Genomic DNA, 23,543 nt, shown 5'->3' with positions numbered 1-23,543 from the left:
GGGATGAGGGATCTCAGGCAGCGGCCACGTGGTTCTGCAGATGCCGCTGAGGGTTGCGTTGCGTGCGCCCATGGGGAAACGATCCGTCGTTCCTCATCTGCACACCACCCCGTGAGGATGGAAACCGCAGGAAGGCAACGTGGAAAGCCTGACATCTGTAAGCTGCCTTCCAGTATCTGATCAAAGCTCAGGAGCCCTAAGTGCTCACAGCTACCAGTTGACATGCATTTTTGCTTAATGAGCAGGAGGTGCTGAGCGGGAGGGAGCCTACAGGGAAGGAGGGGGGGGGGGGTAGGGGGAGTTGGGAGAGGAGAACTGAAGGCCTTAGGTGCGTATTCAGTTTCACGAGAAGCAGAGGGGGGAAAAATTAGCCCCACAAAGCCCCCATTGTACACTGCAGCGTGGCCTTCTTGGTGATGCCGCGATGTTTCTTTTTTAAAGTGCCATAAGGCAACTGCCCGCGTTTCGAGCCGCGCGGAGGGCATGTGAGGGAAGCAGACAGAGCCGTGCGAGTGTCCTGTAACTGTCTTTAATAACGAGAGCCATTCCAGCACTCGGAGCCAAATCGTCTTTCAGCAGAAAGGATAACATTCAGCAGAGCTGGGAAAGGGGCAGAATAAAGGGGAGGGGAAACACAGCACCACCTCCCGCTGACACCGCAGAAGTTTCCCTAAGCTTTCCCTCTCCCTCCCTCTGTGTATATATTTTCTTTTTAATCAGCCGGGCCTCTTCCCTCCCCTGCTTCTTTTTTTACTGTATTTTTACGGCTGGAATTCTGCTGTCCCAATTTCTCTCGTTTCACATTCAGCTTCTTCAGAGAAATTCATTAATAGTTACTGCAATTAAAAATAATAAATAAACTCAGCACCAGCTGCTCAAATGGCTGCCGTAGCATATCTGGAACATAACGCGGTCTGTCCGGGGCAGCCACACAATGCAATTTATCCCTACACCTGAGGGAATGAATTTCACAACTATAATTGCTACAATATAATTCTTATTAATGTTGTGCTATAATTCCCATTAATTCCAAAGGGCTAGTAAATGCATTAGGACTTGTCAACGTATTATTTTACACTGTTTATGATCTGTAGAATTACGCTCTTCAGTATTGTATTGCATAAAGAAAAGCCTTAAAATGAGTTTTAATGGCAGGGCGGAGGGAAAACACATTTTCTGTTGGGCACTGGGAAGGAAGGAGGGATCCTGTTGTTGGAGGAGCAGTGAAACATGCGTTTTCAAATCCATCCTTTGAACTTGCTGTGCCACACAGTTAACTCTTTATGACGACATATTAATAATGCCTGTCTTGGTTATTAGAAAAAGAGCCACCGATATCTTTATGAACGAATAAATAGCCGTAAGAAGGATAGGTTTTGTAATATTAAATATAACTGTCTGCCAGCAAAGACAGAAGTGGGGAAATTGCAAGTCATTGCAACTGATGTAATAAATGCAGAAGGCCTTATCTCGCCACGCTCTTATTTATTCTTGTTTTATCTTGCTACCCCGCTTTTCTAGGTAGTGAATATGATGAGGAGGAAGTAGACTATGAAGAATCTGACAGCGATGAGTCCTGGACTACAGAAAGTGCTATCAGCTCTGAAGCTATCCTTAGTTCAATGTGCATGAATGGCGGGGACGAGAAACCTTTCGCCTGTCCTGTTCCTGGATGTAAAAAAAGATATAAGGTAAGCAGTAGCGCAGACCCGCCTTATCTCTTCTTGGCGCAGGTAAGAGAGGGGAAAAAAAAGCCTGTAAAGTCATTTTATACCTTTCTCATCTAATAGACTTGTCCCATGCATTATTGTGCTGTTTTAGCAGAATATGGATTTCAATCACTGGTTTCCTCTCGAGCACAGCCAAGTTACAAGCTTTATAAAGTTATAAGTTTTATAAGGAACGTAAAGCCTTTTGCATCCGTGTTGTCAAATGAGATTATATGCAGTGACTTTTGCAAGACTTTTGCTTTACACATTTCAACTAGCTTTCCACTGTCCATTACTTAGACAAATGAATGGCAGCCTGAGAGGCAGTACCAGCAAAACCATCACATGTCCCTTTTAGAGACACTAAGTAAGAAGCTTCTGCCCATCTGTGGTGGGACATATTCCTTCTACATACGTGGAAGAGATGCAGCTCTCCTTCACGAGACTGCGCCCAGATGCTGTGCCTCATGAAGCTGATGCAGGAAGGTGGTGGTTAATGTTTTGCAAGTCAGAGGTCACCCCCAAAAGGCAGAGCCTCAGAGGAACTCTGGCATCATTCTGTCCCGGGTCAGTGTCCCAGTGACTCATGTGCACAGTCGTCACTGTGTCTGGCCCTGAGTGCTGGGCTTGCTTGCATCCCTCTGCGTGACACGCTGGGAAGCTTTTTTTTTTTTTTTTCTTTCTGATTACTTTCCATCATGAGAAAAATGTGTCTGTTTATGGGAGTGAAAAGTCTTTAACTTTGAACCTTGAGCTGGCTGGTAAAGAACATAATGTGATGTTGTGGGGACGGGGATATGGGGATATTGCTTCACGTGAACTGGTGCAGGGACTGATGGAATTTTATTCACCGGTGTAGACTGCATCACAGCATTCTGTAGTCACTGAAATTTAGGAACAGAAATAATGTATTAGCTACAATTCCTTTAAACCATTTCTGCATGAAGCACTAGGAAACTCAGGCACTGACCTGTACCCCACGGAAAGCAGTGGTGGTTGAGTTTGTTTTATCTTAGGGTTTGCCTTAAGCAAATGAGGGACTTAAAGGAGAACAGAAGTGTGAAAGAGAAATGTAGGAAGACCAATAACATTTGAGATAAAGCAGTTGTGACAAGAATGAATAAACCGTACGTGAAAACGTGCAGTGGATGAAAATGTGTGTCAGTGATCCTGCAGCTGTTCTGGACTGTGGCTTCTACGTTAGCAGCAGATCATGAGACAGAGTCGTGTACAGCGCTGGGAGATCAGCTAATGCTTGCTTAAAATACTTGTAACGTGAGCGAGAGAGCAGTGCACTCATTTCGTGCAAGTCTGGTTTTGCAGAGCTGTATCTGACCTGTGTCGTGGTCATTCTCTGTCTCAGGACAGGGCAGAGGGAAAGACATTTTGAGAATATTTGCATGTGTTACATGATGGATATAACCACATTGTTCATAATACTTTTCTTGTGTGTGGTAGAGGCTGCATCAGATGAAGGGTATGGTATAAAAACTAAATCCCTGGCTCAGGAAGCAAACAAGCCATGGTGATTGTTAGAAGTCACTATGCCCACAGGGCATCTATGCATTGCAGAAAACTTTCATTTAATGGCAGTGGCTAGAAGGAGAACCCTGTAATTTGCTATATCCTGTCTGTTCTCTGTTTGACTGCCAGCCCTCTGTCTTTTTATTGCCCAAATAAGCAAGCTGTTCCTGCCTGCTTCTGCTATCTCACTACCTTCATCTCAAATGCATGAGGACTGTCTAAGGGATATCTTGTACACCATTAATGTTAGAACAGTCAGACGGGGAACAAATTAATGACCCATAGAGAGGCTGACAGACAGAGAGCAGCAGCAAATAAAAAGTACCATATATTCCTAAGAGACTCACCTCTGTTCAGTCCAGATAGGAAAGTGCATTTCCTTTAATTCTGCCTCACCTCATCTCTTTTCTGTGGGTTCTGCTTCCTTCCTTTTTTCTTTTCAGCCTATTTTTTTTCCTTTTACGTTTTTATCTTTGTTTCCTTCCTTTTAGTTTTGTGTCAGCCGTGTTTCTTGTTTCCTCTTCATCTTCCTTCTGCTAAACCCCCACCCCCCTCCTCAGATGAATTATTTGCCCAGTCTGGGTAGGGAGTCCTGTGATCAAAGCACTGGGATTTTCTGGTGGGTACTGGATAATCACAGTCAGGGCTGTAAAACAATTATAGAGCTACAAACAGGAACATGGACATGCACATACAGTAATTGCCAGGCTCACTTTACGGCTGAGAAAGGATGTATTCTTTCAGGGAGCAAGGAGGAAAAGAGAATATACACAGTTTTCTTTTGTCTGGCCCTACGTGACGTACATTTGAGAAGCAGAGATGTTATTTTTAGGTGTGTTATTTGTACTACAGTACTGCCTAAAGGACCCAGTAGGGATCAGGGCTCCTTTTTGCAAACAATGTACAAGGATAAAAGATGGCCTCTGCACTGAAAAGTCATTATGGAAAGGTAAATAAGACAAGAATGAGTACAACAAATACTCCCAAGGAGTGGGCTGGGGCGGACAATGGAAACTGTAATAAGAACATGTTTATTCACAAGCCCAGATGAGTATCAGAAGACCCTACTGGCCTCCTGCCCAGCTGCTATCTGCTGGCGGTCTCCCATAGGCGTCGCAGTAGAAGTGAGTCATAAAAATTGAATTGTTCTTCAGGAACTTTATTTTTTTTATAGAAATGAAGTTGCTTGCTTATAAAATGCATTGGTAACAAGCCCTCTGTAAGGTATGGCAGGGCACAAGTTTTTCTTGAAGCGCCAGAGATCCTGAAAAAGAATTAACTTTTTCTTTAATGGCTTGTAAACTTGGTTGGTGGGATATTCCAAAGCAGTTGAAGGAGTTTGGAGCATGCTGACTTATAGGTGCCTGTCAGCCTCTGAAGCTTGCTAATTTCTGGAACTTGCTTTCTTTTTCTCTAATTACCATTACCGACCTAGGCAGAAAATGATGAGTGTTCAAGAGAAGGAAAATGTGTATGTGATGTAGATAAACTGATTCAGACAACTTCTGAAGAGGGAATAGAGTTTGATACCTAACAGCAAGGGGAAAAAAATCCCACAAATAACGTATGTATACTATTATAGACAAAGCCCTGGTGTGTCTGTCACCATCTTTCCAGCACGTGCAAATGCAGTAACATGAGAATAACAGATTGTTGTATGTATACACAACGTGTAGCTTATATGCATCTCTGTCAATGCAGTCATGAAATACCAAGATGTCAACACTGAGGCAGTCCTCATCAAAGTGTGCCTGCGTTCTCATCTTTTACCTACAAATAGACTAGAAAAGTAAACTGACTTAAGCTGTTCTAGGCCACTGAAAAATTTCTAGCCGCCCAGAAAGTACCAGTTTGGGTTCTCTGTGCAGTTAATGAGTTAAGTTTGAAGTTACCTGCTCTTCCTACGTGAAAAACAGTAATAGTTTATCACAGCAGGTATATTGCCAGGTCTGAAATTGACTGGGATGGAAGATGTACTTTGCTAAGTACACCTCATTTATGATAGTGTTTGAAAGGGCATATAAACCAAGGCTCATCTACGTGCACAGATTGCCTTTGCAAGGGTTTCTCTCTATTGCTGGTGTGTTGATAGTTACGGTTGCTCCAGATGATTGTCTCATTCAGATCTATGTGATGAGTGCCTTTAGTGGCGCTAGAACCCAGGCAGGCACACGTGTTTGTAGGAAGGGTACGCTTCTAAAGAGGGAAGCAAGGCAAGGGATGGGTTCAGAGGCAGCTGTGGATGGTGAGATGTGGGATGTGCTAAAGGCTTTTCCTGGCCTGGAGGAATTGGTGCTGGTTTAGGATGTTTCTCCGTGCAGCCTTCTCTTTCTTGATGGATTGTTTTTGTTCGTGCTGTGGAGTTTCTATGGTGCAGATACTGTCACACATTTTGTTTGGGAGTTTGCCCTCAGAAAAAGTTGACCTCCACATAGGGACTACCACCCCTTGAGAGTTTTGAAGTGAGAGAAGGAAAGAAGAGAATTGACATGAAAGGAATGAAGAGACCAAAGCTTCCTTGAGCAAGGAGGAACTGGACACAAAGAAAACCTTAGGTGGGGGAGGCATGATTTTGACATGAGAAGCAAAAGCGACAATGTTACGGGGAGAGGAGAAGGAAGGGGACGTGGGGACGTTCTTCGTTTCCCTGTCCTCCCTCAGAGGATGCTTGGAAGCAGGTGGGCTAGGCTGGTTGGTGTTTTTGTAAAGGAACAGCCAGAAGATATTAAAAAAAAAAAAAGAAAAAACATACAGGTGCCCATGGCTGAAAGAAGAGATGTCTCTTTCCCCACCTTAGGAAGGTAGTGAGCTCTCAGCTTCTGGAATGGGGTAGCTTCATGAGCACAACCATGCGAGGGGCCCTGCCCACCAGGTGTCCTTGTGTCTTTGCAGGCCACGCAGTGCCAGGCTGAACTTCCGTATCTCCTCCTGATCTGGTCCCAGGTTAATAATTGTTTCCTCCCGTGTAAGGTTTTGGAGTGCCCTTCTACACTGCCATCTTCTTCCTCAATCATTTGTGAGAGTAAATAATGAGCAACCTAAGTAACCAGAGCAATAAAAGTGATGTATGAGTTTGGCAGCGTTTTTTACCATACCTCAACAAACTCAACCCAGACATACAACAAAGCGTTTACATTGCAGCGGTGGAAAAAGCACTGAAGAGTTCTAACAACAGTTTTCTTTAAGACAGAAGTTCAGATCAGGTTTCATGTTCTGCTAGCTCCTCATACCCTGCATGTTTTACCATTTTCAAACCTTCCATAGCCCAATTAATTCCACATAGGTTTCTGTCTTAGCATTTCCTTGAATTTTTCCCCCTGAAATTACTTTCCCCCTTCATCAAAGCCCACGGTCCGTTCTGTACTTGATGCTGAGTGGATTGTTAGAAAGCCTGCAACAGGAGAAGAGCATTGCTGGCACAGAATAGTGAGGATGTTTGTTACTGCAGATTTGTGGGGCCCGTAACAATGGGCACTAGCTGGTTAGAAGTATCTTAAAGTGATTGGTTATAAAAAGTCGAAGTCTGAACAGGCTTCTGTGATTTCCAACATAAATACAGGGTTTGAGGTTTGCTTTGTTTTTAAACTGCAATAGTAGCAGTTTGGCTGTCATCCTCAGATTTCCTCCTTTTCGAAGGCGAGGGTCTGTTTGGTGCCCAGGTGTTGATGGATGTCTTGTGGCAGTCGTCCTGCTGCCTGGTGACGTCCCTTGTCCTCGTGCACCAAGAGCCCTTTAGGTGCTGAAAAGCGTAACCATGTGCAAAACCATCTGAAAGCTGCCACAGGACCTCAGGTATCTCAGGGAAAGCAGTATCTGTGCTAGTTACACCACGATGGCTTCTTCCGTTTTTGCCAGAGCGATGTGAACGCTGTGTCTTGTTCTTTCTCTCCAAAGTGCAGTGGAGAAATTCTCAGGTTGTGGCTGTAGCATATTCCCACGCAGTAGCTGGTGGGAATCATGGAATCACAGAACGGCTTGGGTTGGAAGGGACCTCAAGGATCATGAATCTCCAACCAGGCTGCCCAGGGCCCCATCCAACCTGGCCTTGAACACCTCCAGGGACGGGGCATCCACAGCCACTCTGGGCAGCCCGTTCTCTGGACTGCCTTCCAGTGCCCTGTGCAACCCCCTCTCTGTTGCCTGCAGTTAATACGTTGGAGGCAGTGCACAAGCTGTCATGAGTTGGTGGTGCCCACAGACAGCTCCAGAAACAATGACATGGGGTGGAACACGAATGCCATGGGTGGAGCTCCCGCTTTCTGGAGAAGCATGACTGGAGTCTTTCTGCCAATTCGTTGCTTGTAAATGACCCTCAGAGTCGAACTTTTCAGTGCTATGCAAAAAGAATGTCAGAAAGCAAAGAACGTTTATGTACAGCCTTATTAATGCGCAACACGTGCCCAACACCTGGAGAGAGTTCCCAACGCTCGATGTGACGTAGTGTTGAGTCAGTGCTGTGTTCTAACAGGTGGCGAGGCGCTGTCAGAGCAGCGGGCACCTAACGCTTTGCTTTCTGCCCCGCAGAATGTGAACGGCATCAAGTACCACGCCAAGAATGGCCACAGAACACAAATCCGCGTACGCAAACCCTTCAAATGTCGCTGCGGAAAGAGTTACAAGACAGCTCAGGGCCTGCGGCACCACACAATCAATTTCCACCCCCCCGTGTCTGCTGAGATTATCAGGAAGATGCAGCAATAACATGCTGGTCACAAATGTGCCAAGAAATCCTCACCAGCAGTTGCTGATTTTGAGAACAGCCACCTTTTTCAGGGGAAGCATTCAGCAACCCTTTAAACAATTAAATGCATGCTTTAAAATTTTCTGTAATTTTGGAATGATGTATCTTTGTAGAGTTAATGATTTTGTACATTTGCACATGTAATCATCGTACCCATTTTCATTACTTCGAGATAAGGTGCTATAAAAGCTATAGATTCTTCAGATCTTTTTTTTTTTTTTTTTTCCTCCAAAAGCAAAAGAATCAATTAGGGGGCGTGGCGCATTCAGTTGTACGGCAGCGTTGAATAGGAGTAAGAGGAGGAGAGCTTGGCACTGACATCCTTTCAAGATTGTAACGTGACGAGGGCGCTGGATGCGTCTGTCAGTGTGCGTGCAAAACCAAAACGAGACCACCGTTGTCAAACCATAGCTAACATGCCTTACGTATGGAGTTATCAGTGGAGTAGCGAGTCTTTTAGGTAACGGAAATATAAATAAGAAAGAATGTTTAACATAATATGCTAAAAATATTTTCATACTTAAATAACATACATAAGAAGGTGTGCTTGCTGTATTTTATATTCTCTTGCAAATCTTCCCCTCCTTCCCCTCCCCCCCTCTTGAAATGCTGAAAATCTTGCCATTTGAACTAGTAAACAATCACATTAGCGTTAGAAATCTGCTTTTCCTTTTGTACGAGATGTCGTATTACGTTCATGCCCATCAGACTTCGGAGGACCAACATCCCAGTCCAGCTCAGTAGTTACCCCTGAAGTATCTCTTAGAAAGACGCTTGGAAATACTTAAGTGCAAATTTATGTGTGTGTGAGAAAGAATTATCTTCATCTCAGATGAAGTTCTAAAGCACTTTGTAGTTCTCTATTGCCAACAGATTTAATGTTTTATGTGTTGCCAATTCTTGCAACTGCTGTACTGGCGTGTGCCTGTGGTTGCAAATAAAAAGTAAGAATTCTGCGCATGGTTTAAGGAGGTCCGTTCTTTGTGCTAAGGGAGCTTCTAACGTCTCTCCCTCACGTTCGTTGTGTTTTCACATTTCCTTTGTGCATTTTTTGCTTCTTATTGTCAGTCGCCGCATTCCCTTTGGAAGCGTCTGTTTAGCTTTACAGTTAATTTTGCTAAAATGTGACATATGAGCCTTACTGAAGATTAAGTGCTTCTTGCAGCAGGTGGTCAGAGGTTGACTTAGAAGTCAACGCGAGAGCTCCGTGTCTGGACCATACCTGAACATTTGTTGCTTACCATCCTGCCTTGAGCATTCTTCTCTCACAAGTGCTATTCCTGGAATGCAGCTGGCCAGTTGCATCAGGTGGGCACCCCCACCTCGAAACATTTCTGACACGGTGAGGAATGCAAAATTTTCAGTGCAGCAATCGCCTTTGCTTATTTCCTGTCCTTCTAAGTGCAAAAGAAAGCTCACGTGTGAGGAATAAGCCTTCCCTTTGTTCTGTTCCAAAGCTTTAAAGGAAGATGTTTGGAGGGTAACAGTTGCCTGTTCTTCAGCTGAGTAAAAGTCCCTCTGAAAGGCTGGGCCTCATCCCGATCCAATACACGTAGAACATCCCTATTAAAACAAAACGCCTCTTTTTCCAACCCTAACGAGACGGCAGCGGCTGTACTGCACAGCGCTGTCAGCTGGGCTCTAAGGATGATCCAGACATGAGAACTGGTGGTGCACCAAAGGCCCCAGGTGGCCGTTTCCTACCTTCTGCAGTTTTGGCAACAGATGTGGCCAACAACTCTGTCCTGGCTCTGCTCCTAGTGCAAGAACCTACAGGCTGGGTAAGTAAATCCAACAGCTAAACAGTCGTAAAACGTCATTGTTGCATGTAAATTCCTTTCAACTATAAAAATGAAATTCCAGTTTCTATTTACCTATTCATTGTGACAGTATTATTAAACAGGTAAAGATGGGACTATTTTGTTATACTGTGTATAGTGAATGTATTGTACTGTGTCTGTGAAAAAGTGTGCTTTAAATTATATTTTCATATGTTTTGTTGGGGACAAAGTCTTTAAGTTTGAAAGTGACAGAGGTTTGTTTGAGAACTGAAGGCAACTTAACAAATTCCTGTCAAGAAAGCTGCTTATAAATGTAAATCAAATCACATTTAAAATAAACTGCCTCTGACCTAAAAAGTCTGCTCTCAGCTCATCACTGACGTACAGTTCAGCTCTGGGGCTGCACAGTCTTAGCTGCGGATTTTACTTTGCTATCGTCAAGCTGCATTCTGTAGCACCTGCAGCAACTTCTGAGCTACACACACACACACACACACAGAAAAAATACACAGAATGCTGCAGCCAGGGGGAAAAGCTGAGCATTTTGATTCGGTGTGTCAAAGGATGCTGCATTTCACAGGTGGTTTCCTTCCAACGTGACAGCAGGGCAGTGTGGGTGTGCCAGGACCCCCTCTTTGTGCTGGGATATGAAAACTTCTCTTGAAAAGGCTGTCAGAAATGAAAGCCCCGGGAAAGGAGGAATTGTTGCCATCTGCATTGTTAGGTTTCAGTAGAGAGATTTGGCCTCTGTGGTGCACCCTCACTACATTATTTAAGTAAGTAGCCACACCCAGAGGGCTACTGAGCTATTGAGTTACTTAAAACATTACATATCGTTATTTCAGTCTGCCTGTGCTCTGTTTTAGGCCAACAAGAATCCCTGAGTTTAAAGATAAAGGAATGCAGAGGATGCAGTGGCCACGGGGGGCGCTGCCACTGGTGTGTGTGATCATGCTCTGCTGAGCCCTGCCCTGAGCTGAGCACTGCGTGTGTTCATGGAAGAGAACTGCACGGCCCAGGAATTACTCTGAACCTCCAACCCCCCCTCTCTGAGCAGCAGTTCCTTTGTTGTACAGAACAGAAACAGCAGCACGTGCCAGAACGATGCAACACCTGAACTCTGCTTTATTTCAAAACAAGCAGCAGGAAAACAGGACCACGGAGTCCATGAGTAACTTCGCTTTTAATGTAACAAGACTACTGTACAACAAGTGGATAGCAATTTTACTTAATACAGTTAAGTAAATATAAAATGTTTAGATATACACACATTTATATTTACTAGAAAGAAATACATAAAGTTAAAAGGTTTTAAAAGCCAAAACAAACACAATTCACTGTTGTGAAAATATAACGTTTTCTACTGAATGCAGTTGCAACGTAATGGTTAATGACTTAAAGAATTCATTTCCAGGCATTTAAGCACAGCCTTATCTTTCAACTCAAAAATACTGCCTTGAAGTACAACATCGTTCATTTAACATTAATCCTTAAGGCAAATACATTCTATGTGTAAAACTGAAGGACCCACCCTTGCTTTCGTTGCGGGCATGTAATCTCACAGTACATGCAGCCACACTGCAGAAAGGTTCTAGAAAACTCTATTTTCACTGGGTTAACTCTATCACTTTCTGATTTAACTGATACTCAAAGAGAGTGCAGGACTCCATGAGGAGAAGCATCCGTGTATTACGTTTTAATCACGCCTCAGCTATCACGGAGAAGAGAGCCAGAGGTGTTCGGGTGGTTTTCTATACAGCTGAAGAACATCATGAAGGTGGGCTTTTTTCTGAGGCTGTCATTCCCGCGTCCTTAACAACTGCCACTAAGTAGGGGAATAAATAACTACATACACAACAAAGGGGTTTTTTTTTGTTGGGTTTTTTAGTATAATGTTAGGTAGAGAGAAGATAACCCAAATAGCAGCTCACAGCCAAGACTTATCATGGCTCCCATTAGAGTACACTAGCTTTACTCAGAGATTTGCACTGTTAAAGGAAAGATGTGCTGTTTGTTTTCCATAGGTAGACTACTCAAAGTAGTTTCTGTTTAAGCTACACCGCAAAACAGAAGTATTTAATCAAAGTTTAAAACGTTCTGATCAAAGTGCGTCTGAACATGCCTCTCGAAGCCCTGCTGGTCGTAGTCAGGTGGGAACTGCTCGCTGCACATGGGGCACACCTTCCAGTGGCTCTCCACGTGCTCCTCAAACTTGCTCTGGTCGTAGTTGGGTGGAAACATCAGATCGCAAAGAGGGCATTTCTTGCGCACATCAAAGCTTCATCGGGAGGCAGAGGGGAAGAAAGGAAAAGAAGGAAACGGTCATTTAATCTGTTACTGCAAAGCAGAAGCCAGAAGTAGGATCTGCTGCCACCGACATCACCAGCTTTGCTACCGACTTACACGTGAGCAGACAGACAGTACCCGGGCAGTACTGTGCCCAATTAAAACATCTGAGCTGAAGGTGTTTGATACAGACATGTAGTTTTACACAGGAATTCCAAAGGAACCAACTTGGCATTTTAAAAGTGACATCATTCTGACATGATTCCAGCTACCGCTGAATACAAACCCACTGACTGCCTTAATGGCCAGGCGGTTTCATGGGAAACCATTCTCTCTGCTCATAAATGCTTGTTCTTAGCAAACATAGCACTTTATAAAAGCTCTACACTTAGGTTCACAATTAGGTTGGAAAGAGAGAGGGGAGAAAAAAAGAACCTAAAAGTTATTCATTCATTTACCAAATGACATTTCACGTTCAGTCAAAAATCAGGCATAACACAAACGGTCCACCCAGGGAGTTCTCTCATAGTTAATTGTAAACCAAACGCCAACTGAAAATGCTTAATGTGTTTCTCCTCCCCTTTCCATCCCCTCTCCCCCAAACTGAGGAAAGGATTCCAGCTGTACAGAAACCTATCCATCCCATGGAAGACCAGTAAAAGATAAGTGTTTACCTGGAATCAAAGCAAAAACCCGTCCCACGTTCATGCAGAAGGATGCTTGGCGGATCAGGAGCAGAAGGTGCGGTGTTGTCATCATCCTGATGAAAAAAAAAAGTGGCATTTTAAATACCCAATAAAGAAAGTTACTTTTCTCCCTCTAAATGCATCTTTCTGCTATCCAGCAAGAATGTGGCTGAAGCTCAGTGCAGAAAGGGCATTGAGGTGCTGGCGCAGGTCCAAAGAAGGGCAACAATGCTTGTGAAGAGCTTGGAGAATATGCCCTATGAGGAGAGACTGAAGGAACTGGGGCTGTTCAGTGTGGGGAAGAGGAGGCTGAGGGGAGACCTTATTGCTCTCTTCCAATATCTGAAAGGTGCTTACAGCAAGAGCAGAGGTTGGTCTCTTCTCACTGGTGACAGATGACAGGATGAGGGGAAATGGCCTCATGTTGCACCAGGGGAAGTTTAGGTTGGATATCAGGAAAAACTTCTTTATAGAAAGGGCTGTTAAGCACTGGAATGGGCTCCCCAGGGAGGTGGTTGAGTCACCATCCCTGGATGGGTTTAAAAACTGTTTGGATGTGGTGTTCAGGGACATGATTTAGCAGAGGGTTGTTAGGGTAGCATGGTTGGATTGTGGTTGGACTCGATGATCTTTAAGGTCTTTTCCAACCTGAGCCATTCTATGATTCTACAATTCTAATCTCAGCAGCACAGGTTTAATGCAGTGTACAAAAGAGAGGTTAATGAACGTGAAAAGCTGAACAGATGCCTTTTGACCACATATGTACAGCAACAAGCCGTGCTACTCAAAGCTGCCACTGGTAGAGGCACTGTGGGATTCAGTCCCCTCTCTGTTGGTGCCTGGGGGCTCAGGCAGCGCAGCTCACCCAAATGATGCATCAACGCTACCAACTGTCACAGCGCTTCCACCAGGGAGCTGCAACTCAAAAATGAATTCCGCACAACAGAACGTCGAAGCAAGCTCTTCAAATCCATCAGTTCAGAATTTCAGGAAGGGCAGAGGCCACTGCTGCAGATGCACACGCTTCCTCCTGACGGGCAGCTCTGAGTGCTCTGCACAGCCCCCAGCAGCCAGCCGTGTTCCCTGCCCAGCGCTGGCAGCACACGCACACGGCTGCCGCTGCCAAGTCCCGTTCCGTGACGGACTCGGGCTTCTATCGAGCTGGGAAGGCTGGCGGCCTCCAGAGAATTTGCTGCTGCCCCTCACTGCTCGCAGAAGCAAAAATGTGTTTCTCACTGAAAACGCTGAGCAGAAGGATGAGGAATCCCTACAGGGACTGCTTCTGAGACTCCCCATCAGAGCACTGTGGTTCTGTTCCGCAGTGAGGTAACGCAGCGCAGCGCAGCACCCACCCGTTTCGAGGTGAGAAAACAGGTAAATACAGCGAGAGCTTTGCAACTCCAGCTCCTAAATCATTGCCTTGTTTGTTTCAAAGACACAGTACATGCGAGTGTGACAAACTATTTAGCTGGTCTTCAGAAATGGGGCCATATATAACATGCAATATGTTCTGTGCAGATAACAGAGGTATATTCCAACATATTTCACTTCCTTCCAGGCCAACACCCTTTGTCCTTAGGAGGAGATACTGGAAGTAGGGCAGGACGGGAACGTTCCCTCAGTATTTTTCTCCTGACAACAGCTGTTGAGCTTCAGCCATTTAACGTTTCCATTAGGCAGCTAGTGGGGCTTGCTGTGACAGATGCTAGCAACAGACAGATTTTCCTGTCTAACTCGCTTGCTTTGCACCTGCAGTAAAAAAAGGCATATGGGTTTTAAAATATTATTTGTTCCTTTTGTCACGGAAGAGGTAGGATGTATGTGTTACAGGAGGAAAAGTATTTAAAGGGCTGCTGTACTCCAGCACTACAGCTAACGTGGTGCCAAAAACATGACCAACTGCTGAACAGCAGCCTGCACGCCAACCACGACTTATCTGAGAAAATGAATCTGCATCTTTCAAGAAAGAAAGTTTCACTACACAGGCAGCTCTCATTAACATTTAAGTCCTCTAGAAAAGGCTTTATCATCCCCAGCTGCTGGTCACTCAGCTACTCCCTGAGCAGAAGGCAGTTTGGTAGCACTTATCAGCACTTGGTTAGAAATGGTGAAGTAGACAAGGAACTGCTGTGGCGCAACGGCTCTTCAGCCTCCAAGCCTCTCCAGCGTGCTCTGTTTAGGACACAGAGACCCACTGACAACAGTATGGGCAGTTTGCTTTAGGAAGGGTTATTCATATTAGTTCTTTGAATAAGGAGTCGGGGTTTAGCAGCACTGAATGTTACTGGGTATTGAGGGCATTAACCAAAATTATGTGACTGATAGGATGATGCACATGGGGCTCTCTTTCCATGCAAAATTACTGAGGCGTACAACAAAGCACAACTGTTAGAGAGGGTCTTTGGATCTGAAAGAAATCTCAAACCCGGATGCTCAACCACAGCAGAGTGCAGAACTGATCATCCCTGAAGATATTCATTTTCCATACCAACATCAGACTACCACAAAAACTTTTGTTTCCCCTGCTGCAAAATAAAACCTCTCTGTCTTTATGCATTAGTCAAAGACAAAAACATGCTGAGTAGCAAATGAAATGTGTCTGTACTGTACAATGCTCGAGTGAAAGCAATCTGTCTCTGGTGACTGCAAGAGGAACCAAGGGAACAGCATGAAGCTGCATCAGGGGTGGGGCCGGTTGGGTATCGGGAAAAGGTTTCACCAGAGGGTGGCTGGGCACAGCAACAGGCTGCCCTGGGCAGCAGGCACAGCACTGAGCTTGCCAAATTCAAGGAGCATTTGGACTCTCAGTCATATAGTCTGATTTTCAGGTGGTGCTGTGTAGATCCACCAGTTGGTGACGCACTGGAACAGGCTGCCCCAGGAGGTTGTGGATGCCCCATCCCTGGAGGCATTGAAAGCCAGGCTGGATGTGGCTCTGGGCAGCCTAGCCTAGTGGTTGGCACCCCTGCACGTAGCAGAGGGGTTGAAACTACACGATCATCGTGGTCTTTTTCAACCCAGGCCATTCTATGATTCTGTGAGTTAGGTTCAATAATCCTTGTAGGTCCCATCCAACTCAGGATATCCTATGACTCTGTGGTTGCCACTGCCCTCCACCCATGTACATTAGCTGTGTCAGCACGAACCAACTGCTTCAGAACCAGCAAGCTTAAATTAGTAATAGTTTTAAAAAGGCTTTTTTCACATCAGAATATATATATATATATATATATATATATATATATATGTAACAGAGGAGTCTGTCTCCTCTGTTATGCTATGTCTGTCTCTTCTGCTATGCTGTGTAAGCACAGCAGTGATGCTGTCCTTATTCATATAAATTATGCCAGGTTGAAAAGCACGTGTGACATTTCAAAACCATCCACTCTCCCACAGTAACAAACCACCCCATGAAAGCCCCAAAGCCCAGCTGAGGAAGCCACCTGAAGTTGCTTTACAAGCAGAGCTACCCACACAGGCTGGCAGGCCAGGCCTTGACAGGTATGTCAGTGCTATATTTTAAGAACAGGCATCAGCTTACTCCCCCCAAAGCTCTCACTTTAGTCACCCCAGTTACTTGGGCAGAAGCCCATCCTTCATGCTCCAAGAGAGACGTGACTCTGCCCTACACGTGGGCCCCGCGGCAGCCTGCTTCACCCCAGAGGTGCCCAGAGACACCGGGAACCCCAAGACCTGTGCAGAGCTGGCAGTGATGTGACATGGCTGATACGTGGCCTCCATCCTCATTCAAGAGGCTGATGCGATGCACCAAGGAGATGGCCCTGTGGTTGTGCAGCTTAAAAAATACTAGGCCTTCCAAATCCAGAAATTTGGATACCAAGGTTAATGAATTGTGAAGAGCTGCCTTTAACAACATAACTTCACTATAATCACTGGATCGTAACTTTTACTCTTAAAACTGCCACAGTGAGTTCAACAGACTGTATGAATCATGAAGATAAATACAGCATTACCACGCAACGCTTACCCACACAATTACACACAATAAAGCTTGGTAACAAGGGAGTTTGTTCGCCACTGAAAGAGGAAGAAGGGCAAGTAGGCATTAACGGCCAAACACAAGCACAACTTACCCAGTTTTACCAAGTCAGACCATTTTTGTTTCATGTAACACCTACTGCTTTAATGACTGCAATCAAAAGCCCACGTAACCAGCACAGAGACTGCCCAGCAGAAGCCAGCAGTCAGCCACGTGGTGCAGTACAAAACCCACAGACCTGAACACTGTCTGTCTCCACGCTCCAGGGAACATTAGCACAGGACAGAAAGCAAAGCAATGCCTTCTCAAGCTTTAAGCAATCAAAGAACAGCCACACCATTGGTTCCCTTGCTCTGTCCACCAAAGGACACACAGTTTTCTTCCTCAACTTCCTCAGCTCTGCATGACCACCACTCATCAAGCCCTCTACATCTCTGCAAGCAGCCTGGTCTCCCAGAGGTATGTGGACATCTGCACAGACACCAACTACTCTTTTCATGTCTATTATCAGATGAGGACAGTAAATGGCAGCTATGATCAGGCTGATGAAAGAGTAGTGGGGCTTTTTGGCTAAAAGAAAGCCCATTGTGAATTCATCTCAACAAACAGCTTGACCTGGCTGCCAAACGTAGACCCCTCACCCTACACATTCGCTGTGAGTAACAGCCTTCTTCAAGTCTTGGGACAGCTGTTCTGGGCTTAATGCCAACTGTAATCAAGTCTACATTTCATACTAAAGTGTGAGTTTTAGAAAAGTACCTTTTTTTTGTTTGTTTATGGATCTCTCCTGTACATACCTCCTCCAAGTGATTACCATTTGTTCAGCTACATAGCATAAGCAAAATAGAGATTTGGTGATGGCGGGTTCTTGGGGCAAGTCAACTACTCTACACAAAATCAGCACACGTGCTTTTCTGGGATGACTAACAGGATGACTTATCCTTCTCAGAAATCACTGCTGCATTGGCCTGAGGTCGTACAGTTGCAGAGATGTGATCTGTAGGTTCGACGTGACTCTGTCTAATCCCTTGTCAGAAGAAACAGCGTGAAGAAACACTCAGCATTTCTCCTCTGCCACCCAGATTCCTTTACAATGCTACTTCAACTGCAACTACCACAGGTGACTGACTGCCTCACAGTCTGCTGAACTACTCCTTAGGCTAGATGGATTATCTGAAAGAAAATGAGGTCCCATTCTGGTTCTTCATTCTGGATAACGAAGTGGCAAAGCTTCCCTTACACAAGCACACACTTCTTCAACCTTGCTTTACAAGCAGGAAAAAAAAATTAAGTCACATTTGATATGTCCATTTACAGCTGCGTGCTGACAGCCTCTACTTATTCTATGTATGTATCGGCCCAGGGTCGAGAAGATCTCTCATCTTAGATGAGTATTTTAGGTATTTCCACCATCATGCATCAGATACTACAAAAACAACTACGAAGTAGTGAAAGCGAGTACAATACCCTCAATTTCTTAACCCTAATATAATGTGCAGCATTAGGAGCATGTAGGGGAAGATGACAAGCCTATACAACAGTAACACTGCCAACACAGCAGCAAGACTACCAGTGTTTTCTTTTGGAAAGGAACCACCTTCCAACTAAAGGTTCTGGATCTTATTTGTTTAAAGATGCACAGAATTATATTTTGTACAGTCTGTTTTGAAAACAAGTAAAACAAACTCAACTTCACATTTATCAATTTACATTTGCTGCTTCCTCTGCAGAAACAACAAGCTCTCTTTTATAAGAAATCACCTACGTGAATTGATGTTTTCCCTGGTTATTAATGTCTAAGCTCTACGTTAAAACTCTATAAAAGATTTGAGACTACTTATTTCCATGTCAAATTGTACACTCTACACCTACAGCCTAATCTAGGGGGGTATGGCAGCAAGTAACTGATTCTCATTTGAAAGTCAAAAATAAAGATGTAAATTACTTGATTTAGGGACACCTTTTTTGCAAGCTGAACTTTATTTAAGCCTGCTATATTCCATCTCATTACAAAAATCTAAGCTGTGTCAGCAAATGAGCACAAGACTATAGCACTGTTTCTCTTGGGTTTGCAAGAGGGCAAAGCACATAGATCAGAAAGAACACCCTGCTAATTAAACTGAAGCAGATGACTAAAGAAGAGAAGAGCCTGTCATATGTACTATCTACGTCAAGAATGATCAGATTAAATATGCAAAATGTGAAGAAAAGGTGGGCAACAGTATTAAGCTCACATTCGAGATCTTAAACAGGCTGCAGGAGTTCTGACAGTTTTTCTAATTATTCACAGTAATGGACACCGGGGGCAAAAGGTAGGAGGGAGAAATACATTTTTCTCCATTATAGGTGCTGAGCACCAGGGCTAAAATCATGCCTGTCTGAACACTGATCAGTTTCTGCAAAGGTTAATAGCAATTAAATGTGGCAAACTAGACTAAATGAGAAACAGGTCATGATACCACTGTACTTGCAAAGAGCAAAATACTTTGCAGAAGAGTATTTCTTGTTTAATATTTTTGAAGGTGCAAGAATACTTAGAAATGGAAAGAGTAATAAGTCTGCTGCTGTTCAAATGAAGCCATTTGGTCCAGTTTATTAGAGAAGCCAATTTACTAGAACTATGTTTTATAGTGGTATGGTGTGAAAGTTAACTGTTTTAGAAAGCAAAGCTAACCAGTTTCCACTTCAAACATACGAAGCCATAAAAAAAGAAATGAGTGAGAATCTGTCACCTTCTGTTTAACCAGCTTTAGTCATCAATTAGCTCTTCCAAATATACGTTTAACAGCTAAAAAATCAAAATGGAATAAACTCGGGTTAATAAAAGACAGAACAAGAGGTTTATATGTAGGGATGAAGTATATGATACTACAGACATTTTCTTTCAGTATTTAACTGAAACTACTGGCATCAGAATGCTTTAGGGTTTTATTTGTTCTGATCCAACTTACTTCCTGCCTACAAACAAGGAAGCAAATAAAAACAGATCAATCCCATATTTACAAAACAGTAAGATCGGGCTTATCCAATACTGAAAACCTATGTGATATACTCCAATAGTAATCACACCAAGGAAAATTAAACATAATAGATAACAAAGAAGGAAAATTAAAGATAATATAGAAGATAACTCACATTGCTATCCTCAGGATCTTCTAAACCATCAGGCCGACTGAGATTGCGTGAAGGCTGACTGCACACTACATCATCTTCTAGCCCCCAGAAGGAAGTTCTAGCAGGTGGTCTTTGGATCTCATCAGGATTAAAGGCACCATCTGCTCCATCTGAAGAAAAATTAATTAATTGATTCTTGTTTGGTTTTTTACAGGTGTGCCACCTTACACCCAAAATCAAGGCTTTCATACATTTTTGCTTTAGATAACGTATGAAAAAATAGAAATGTACTTTTTCAAAAGATGTCTGTAAAATTTTGCTTAACTTATCAATTCTCTTCAACAAAATGAAGGCATTTAATGATTCCCATTAACAAAGTCAGCAAATAAACATCAGTACTGAGACTGTTCTTAGGCTGTATTTAAGCTGCACTGAAGGAATGCAGCACTGCTTTTGAAGTGGTGCGAGTGAAAATACATGGAAAAAGAAATATATACATATATATGTATACACATACACATACTCACTCACCTCTTCTTTCCTGAATTGCATAAGGGTTTCCATACTGCAGTACTGGTAGTCTACTTGGCACTGCAGGAACTGGTCCATTCTCCTCTGAGTACGGGTTGCGAAAATGTAATGTCGGCTGTGAAATCTGTCCTTCCATCATCCTCCCAGCTTGATTTCCTGCTGTCTTGCCAAGTTCCTAAACAACACAAAGTTTAAAACATAATTACTCCACAGAGGTTTAGGCAAAAGTTGAGGTTTTTTAATGAACCATTTAAATTTAAAACAAAAAAACCCACATCCGCTCATCTTCAGACCCTCATTTCATCTTGACCCAATGTCAGATGTAACATTTGAGCAAAGAAAACACAAAGATATTTTAAAGAACGCTTCTGATCTGTTGTCTGTTAATATGATCTGTATACACAGAACTACCACGTATTTCAAAAAGAATCTGCATCCTTCTCAGAACAAAGAAAGAACTATTAAATAGTAAAGGATGAGTTGAAGTAACAGTGACAACTATGTGCAATTAGGAAAGCTAAGAATGGATCGTTTTAATAAGTGAAGGAGATATGGATTTACTGGACATAATTCCCTACAAACCCTTAAGTGGCAGCTATTGAGAACTACTAAATACATTGCACTGGATCCTCTCTGATAATGAACAGCAGAATGCTCACCTATGTGAAGCGTAACTTAATATTAGCTTAGTAGATAGAGCTCAAGGCTATCCCTTTCAATAGGAAATGAAAGAATGTTAGAACACGTTTTTGCTCAGTATCTTTCACGTGCACACACATGGAAAGAAACCAGCAGAGAACTTGAAACCAATGTTCAATGGAACTTCCTTAGAGTTACCCTTGCTTGCATATACATGAATTGTTACATATGAGTCACACAGATAGCAGTTATTATAAACCACTAAAGGATTTATATAAATTATATACCGCTAAAACTCAAAAGTCAATATATTATATAAAAAGACTGTAGCTAAAGTGACTTAAGTGTGGTCAGTCCATTGGCTATAATTCTTCCAAAGAAAATCTTCTCTTCCTTCCATTTAATAAAATGGGTTTGGCAAAGAGAGCATGCAGGTCAAGAAAAACCAGAGGAAAAAACACCATTTACAAATCAGAACCAAGCAAACGTTCTGAGATGTAAGAAGAGAAACAAAAATAAGGATTTTTAAAACAGATGTCTCCCACATATTATTATTTGCACTTCTGTTGCAGCGTTGGTTTTTGGGTTCTCCTTTCCCATTTACCAACATAAAGTTAACAGAAACTTCTCACACGTTTGTCTTTCCCAAAAAAACTTCATACTGAAATTAAGCCTAAGACTTCAGGTACATATTTAACCACGTGAGAAGTAAAATGTCTCAGTTATTAGAAGGACCAACCCAACAACAGGCAAGCATTAGTCCAGACACCAGAGGATAAAAAATGCAACTTCAAGTTTCAGTAATTACTCTGCAACTAGAAAAACTCAACTGAAAGAAAGATGGAAATGACACATTTACTGTTGTATAAATAAGTACTATGAGATCTCAGATACGGAAGGCTTACACTCCAAAAGCAACAATATAAAGCCTTTTTCAAACAGGAAGGAGAGAAAAAAGGAGAAAAATGCTATCTACAAATAGTAAGGCAGCTTCCAGAACGTTACCTTTTGTTAGAGTGCTTACTGCAAACACAATACTTCTTATTACTTTTACGTTACTTCAGAAAACACTACGATGCAGAGCAGCACATTTTCTGTGCAACATCCTCCAAGTAAAATTTCCTCTTGTAGATGTGATACAGAGCTGATGTTAATGTGCTAATGTTATATTAGGTTTATTGACTACGTTGCATATATGATTGAAATGACCAAGGTTAAATGGTTAGGATTACATCTTAAAATTTTAGTGAGCATGTAAAATCTCAATAATTAATCTTTCCTCAATGCAAAGCAGGAACAATTAATTATCACTGAAATCAAGACTTTCCTTTTTAAAATCAATTTCTTGTACAATATGGAAGCAGTTTAGAATGAGGAGGAGCGGCATTAATACTTCAGTTTTAGCATCACGTAAGATTAGAACAGAACGCAGATCAAAGTGACTGTAAAAAGGTGCTGTAAAAGAGCCTTAGCCAGAAGTTGGACAACCAGGGCAGCGATGGATTCAAAATCAAAGTCTGTAAGTATGTAAATAAAACAGGAACCAAGTAATTTTATAGGTTTGAAGAGACGGCAAATGAACATTTCTAGCATGCTATGTTTGGTGACATTTATAAACAAACACTGATAATGGAGCATAAATTGAAAAGCTGTTTACTATTCTGTGCTGAACCTTTTAAAACATGGTTCCAGTCTAGCAAGGCACTTTGATTCTTCTTCATAATGTAAATATCTATAAATTTGGTAGACAAAGTTCCAAGGTTTTATAAGCTCCATACATTATTATTACAGTTGCACTCCTTATGCGTGGTGTTTAAAATTACTCCCTCCAGCTAAAAGAGATTAATTGAGACTCAGAATTTACTTGAATTAGGAAAATATGAGAAAAAAAGTACTAAAAATTACATCACTGTTTAAAAATAAAGAGTTTAAATGCCAACTACTTGAGATTCTGGGATTTTAGAAAACATCTTAATCTGAAATTAATTACAGCATATCAGAATGCAAAATCCTGCTTTTAATATGCATCTGTCCACACTTAAAACCACATCCTATGCAAAAAAGAAAGAACTAATCTGAACAATTCTAATTTTTCCACAGTATCATTCAGTACTATCAGAATGGAATGAAGACATCATTTACTTTTCAGTAAAATACAGTTGTGCTTATCTGCCGTGTGATACCTGCAAGGTACTTCTATAGCATGAGCACATCATCACCAACGTTCCTGGCTTAACAGTAAAGATAATGAGTTTGAGGAGACAGTGAACTCCTGAAAGCAGCCATCCACTGTCTATCATACATTCAAAAAGCAGAGTGCTGCTTCTGTATCATGCTTTTCCTATAAAGATACGTTTTCAGTTGTGTTTTACCAAAGTCACTGCTGTCACATATGTCAAACTGCTCTTATTATTACAGGTGGCCAACAAGAGAACTGCAGATGTCAAACGGATTTGGTTGTGTGCACACGTCATGAAAAATGCAGCAATTTTACTGCTGAAATGTGTATGTCTCTAGTTATGAGACATGACT

General features: G+C 42.7%; 2 protein-coding genes across 9 annotated transcripts in view; one reads left to right on the top strand and one right to left on the bottom strand.

The window, feature by feature from the left end:
* Positions 1-10,112, top strand: part of JAZF1 (JAZF zinc finger 1) — a 172,944-nt gene extending 162,832 nt beyond the window's left edge. For all 3 annotated transcript variants that reach the window (NM_001199618.2, XM_015281472.4, XM_046923111.1), the window contains 2 exons: positions 1,522-1,691; positions 7,758-10,112. In NM_001199618.2, the coding sequence (NP_001186547.1) occupies positions 1,522-1,691; positions 7,758-7,934 (347 nt within the window). In that variant the 3' untranslated portion in view covers positions 7,935-10,112. The remainder of the gene's footprint in view (positions 1-1,521; positions 1,692-7,757) is intronic.
* Positions 10,113-10,855: 743 nt separating this feature from the next.
* TAX1BP1 (Tax1 binding protein 1) overlaps positions 10,856-23,543 on the bottom strand; it is a 50,382-nt gene continuing 37,694 nt past the window's right edge. For all 6 annotated transcript variants that reach the window (NM_204738.2, XM_025147030.3, XM_015281289.4 and 3 more), the window contains 4 exons: positions 20,373-20,547; positions 19,863-20,011; positions 12,716-12,801; positions 10,856-12,033 (listed from right to left, as the gene is read on the bottom strand). In NM_204738.2, coding sequence (NP_990069.2) covers positions 11,832-12,033; positions 12,716-12,801; positions 19,863-20,011; positions 20,373-20,547 — 612 coding nt within the window. In that variant the 3' untranslated portion in view covers positions 10,856-11,831. The remainder of the gene's footprint in view (positions 12,034-12,715; positions 12,802-19,862; positions 20,012-20,372; positions 20,548-23,543) is intronic.

The sequence above is a fragment of the Gallus gallus genome, chromosome 2 (genome assembly GCF_016699485.2).
Source record: "Gallus gallus isolate bGalGal1 chromosome 2, bGalGal1.mat.broiler.GRCg7b, whole genome shotgun sequence".
Lineage (NCBI taxonomy): Eukaryota > Metazoa > Chordata > Aves > Galliformes > Phasianidae > Gallus > Gallus gallus.
Note: the sequence above shows the minus strand (reverse complement) of the source record. Positions and strands in the feature narration are given on the sequence as shown.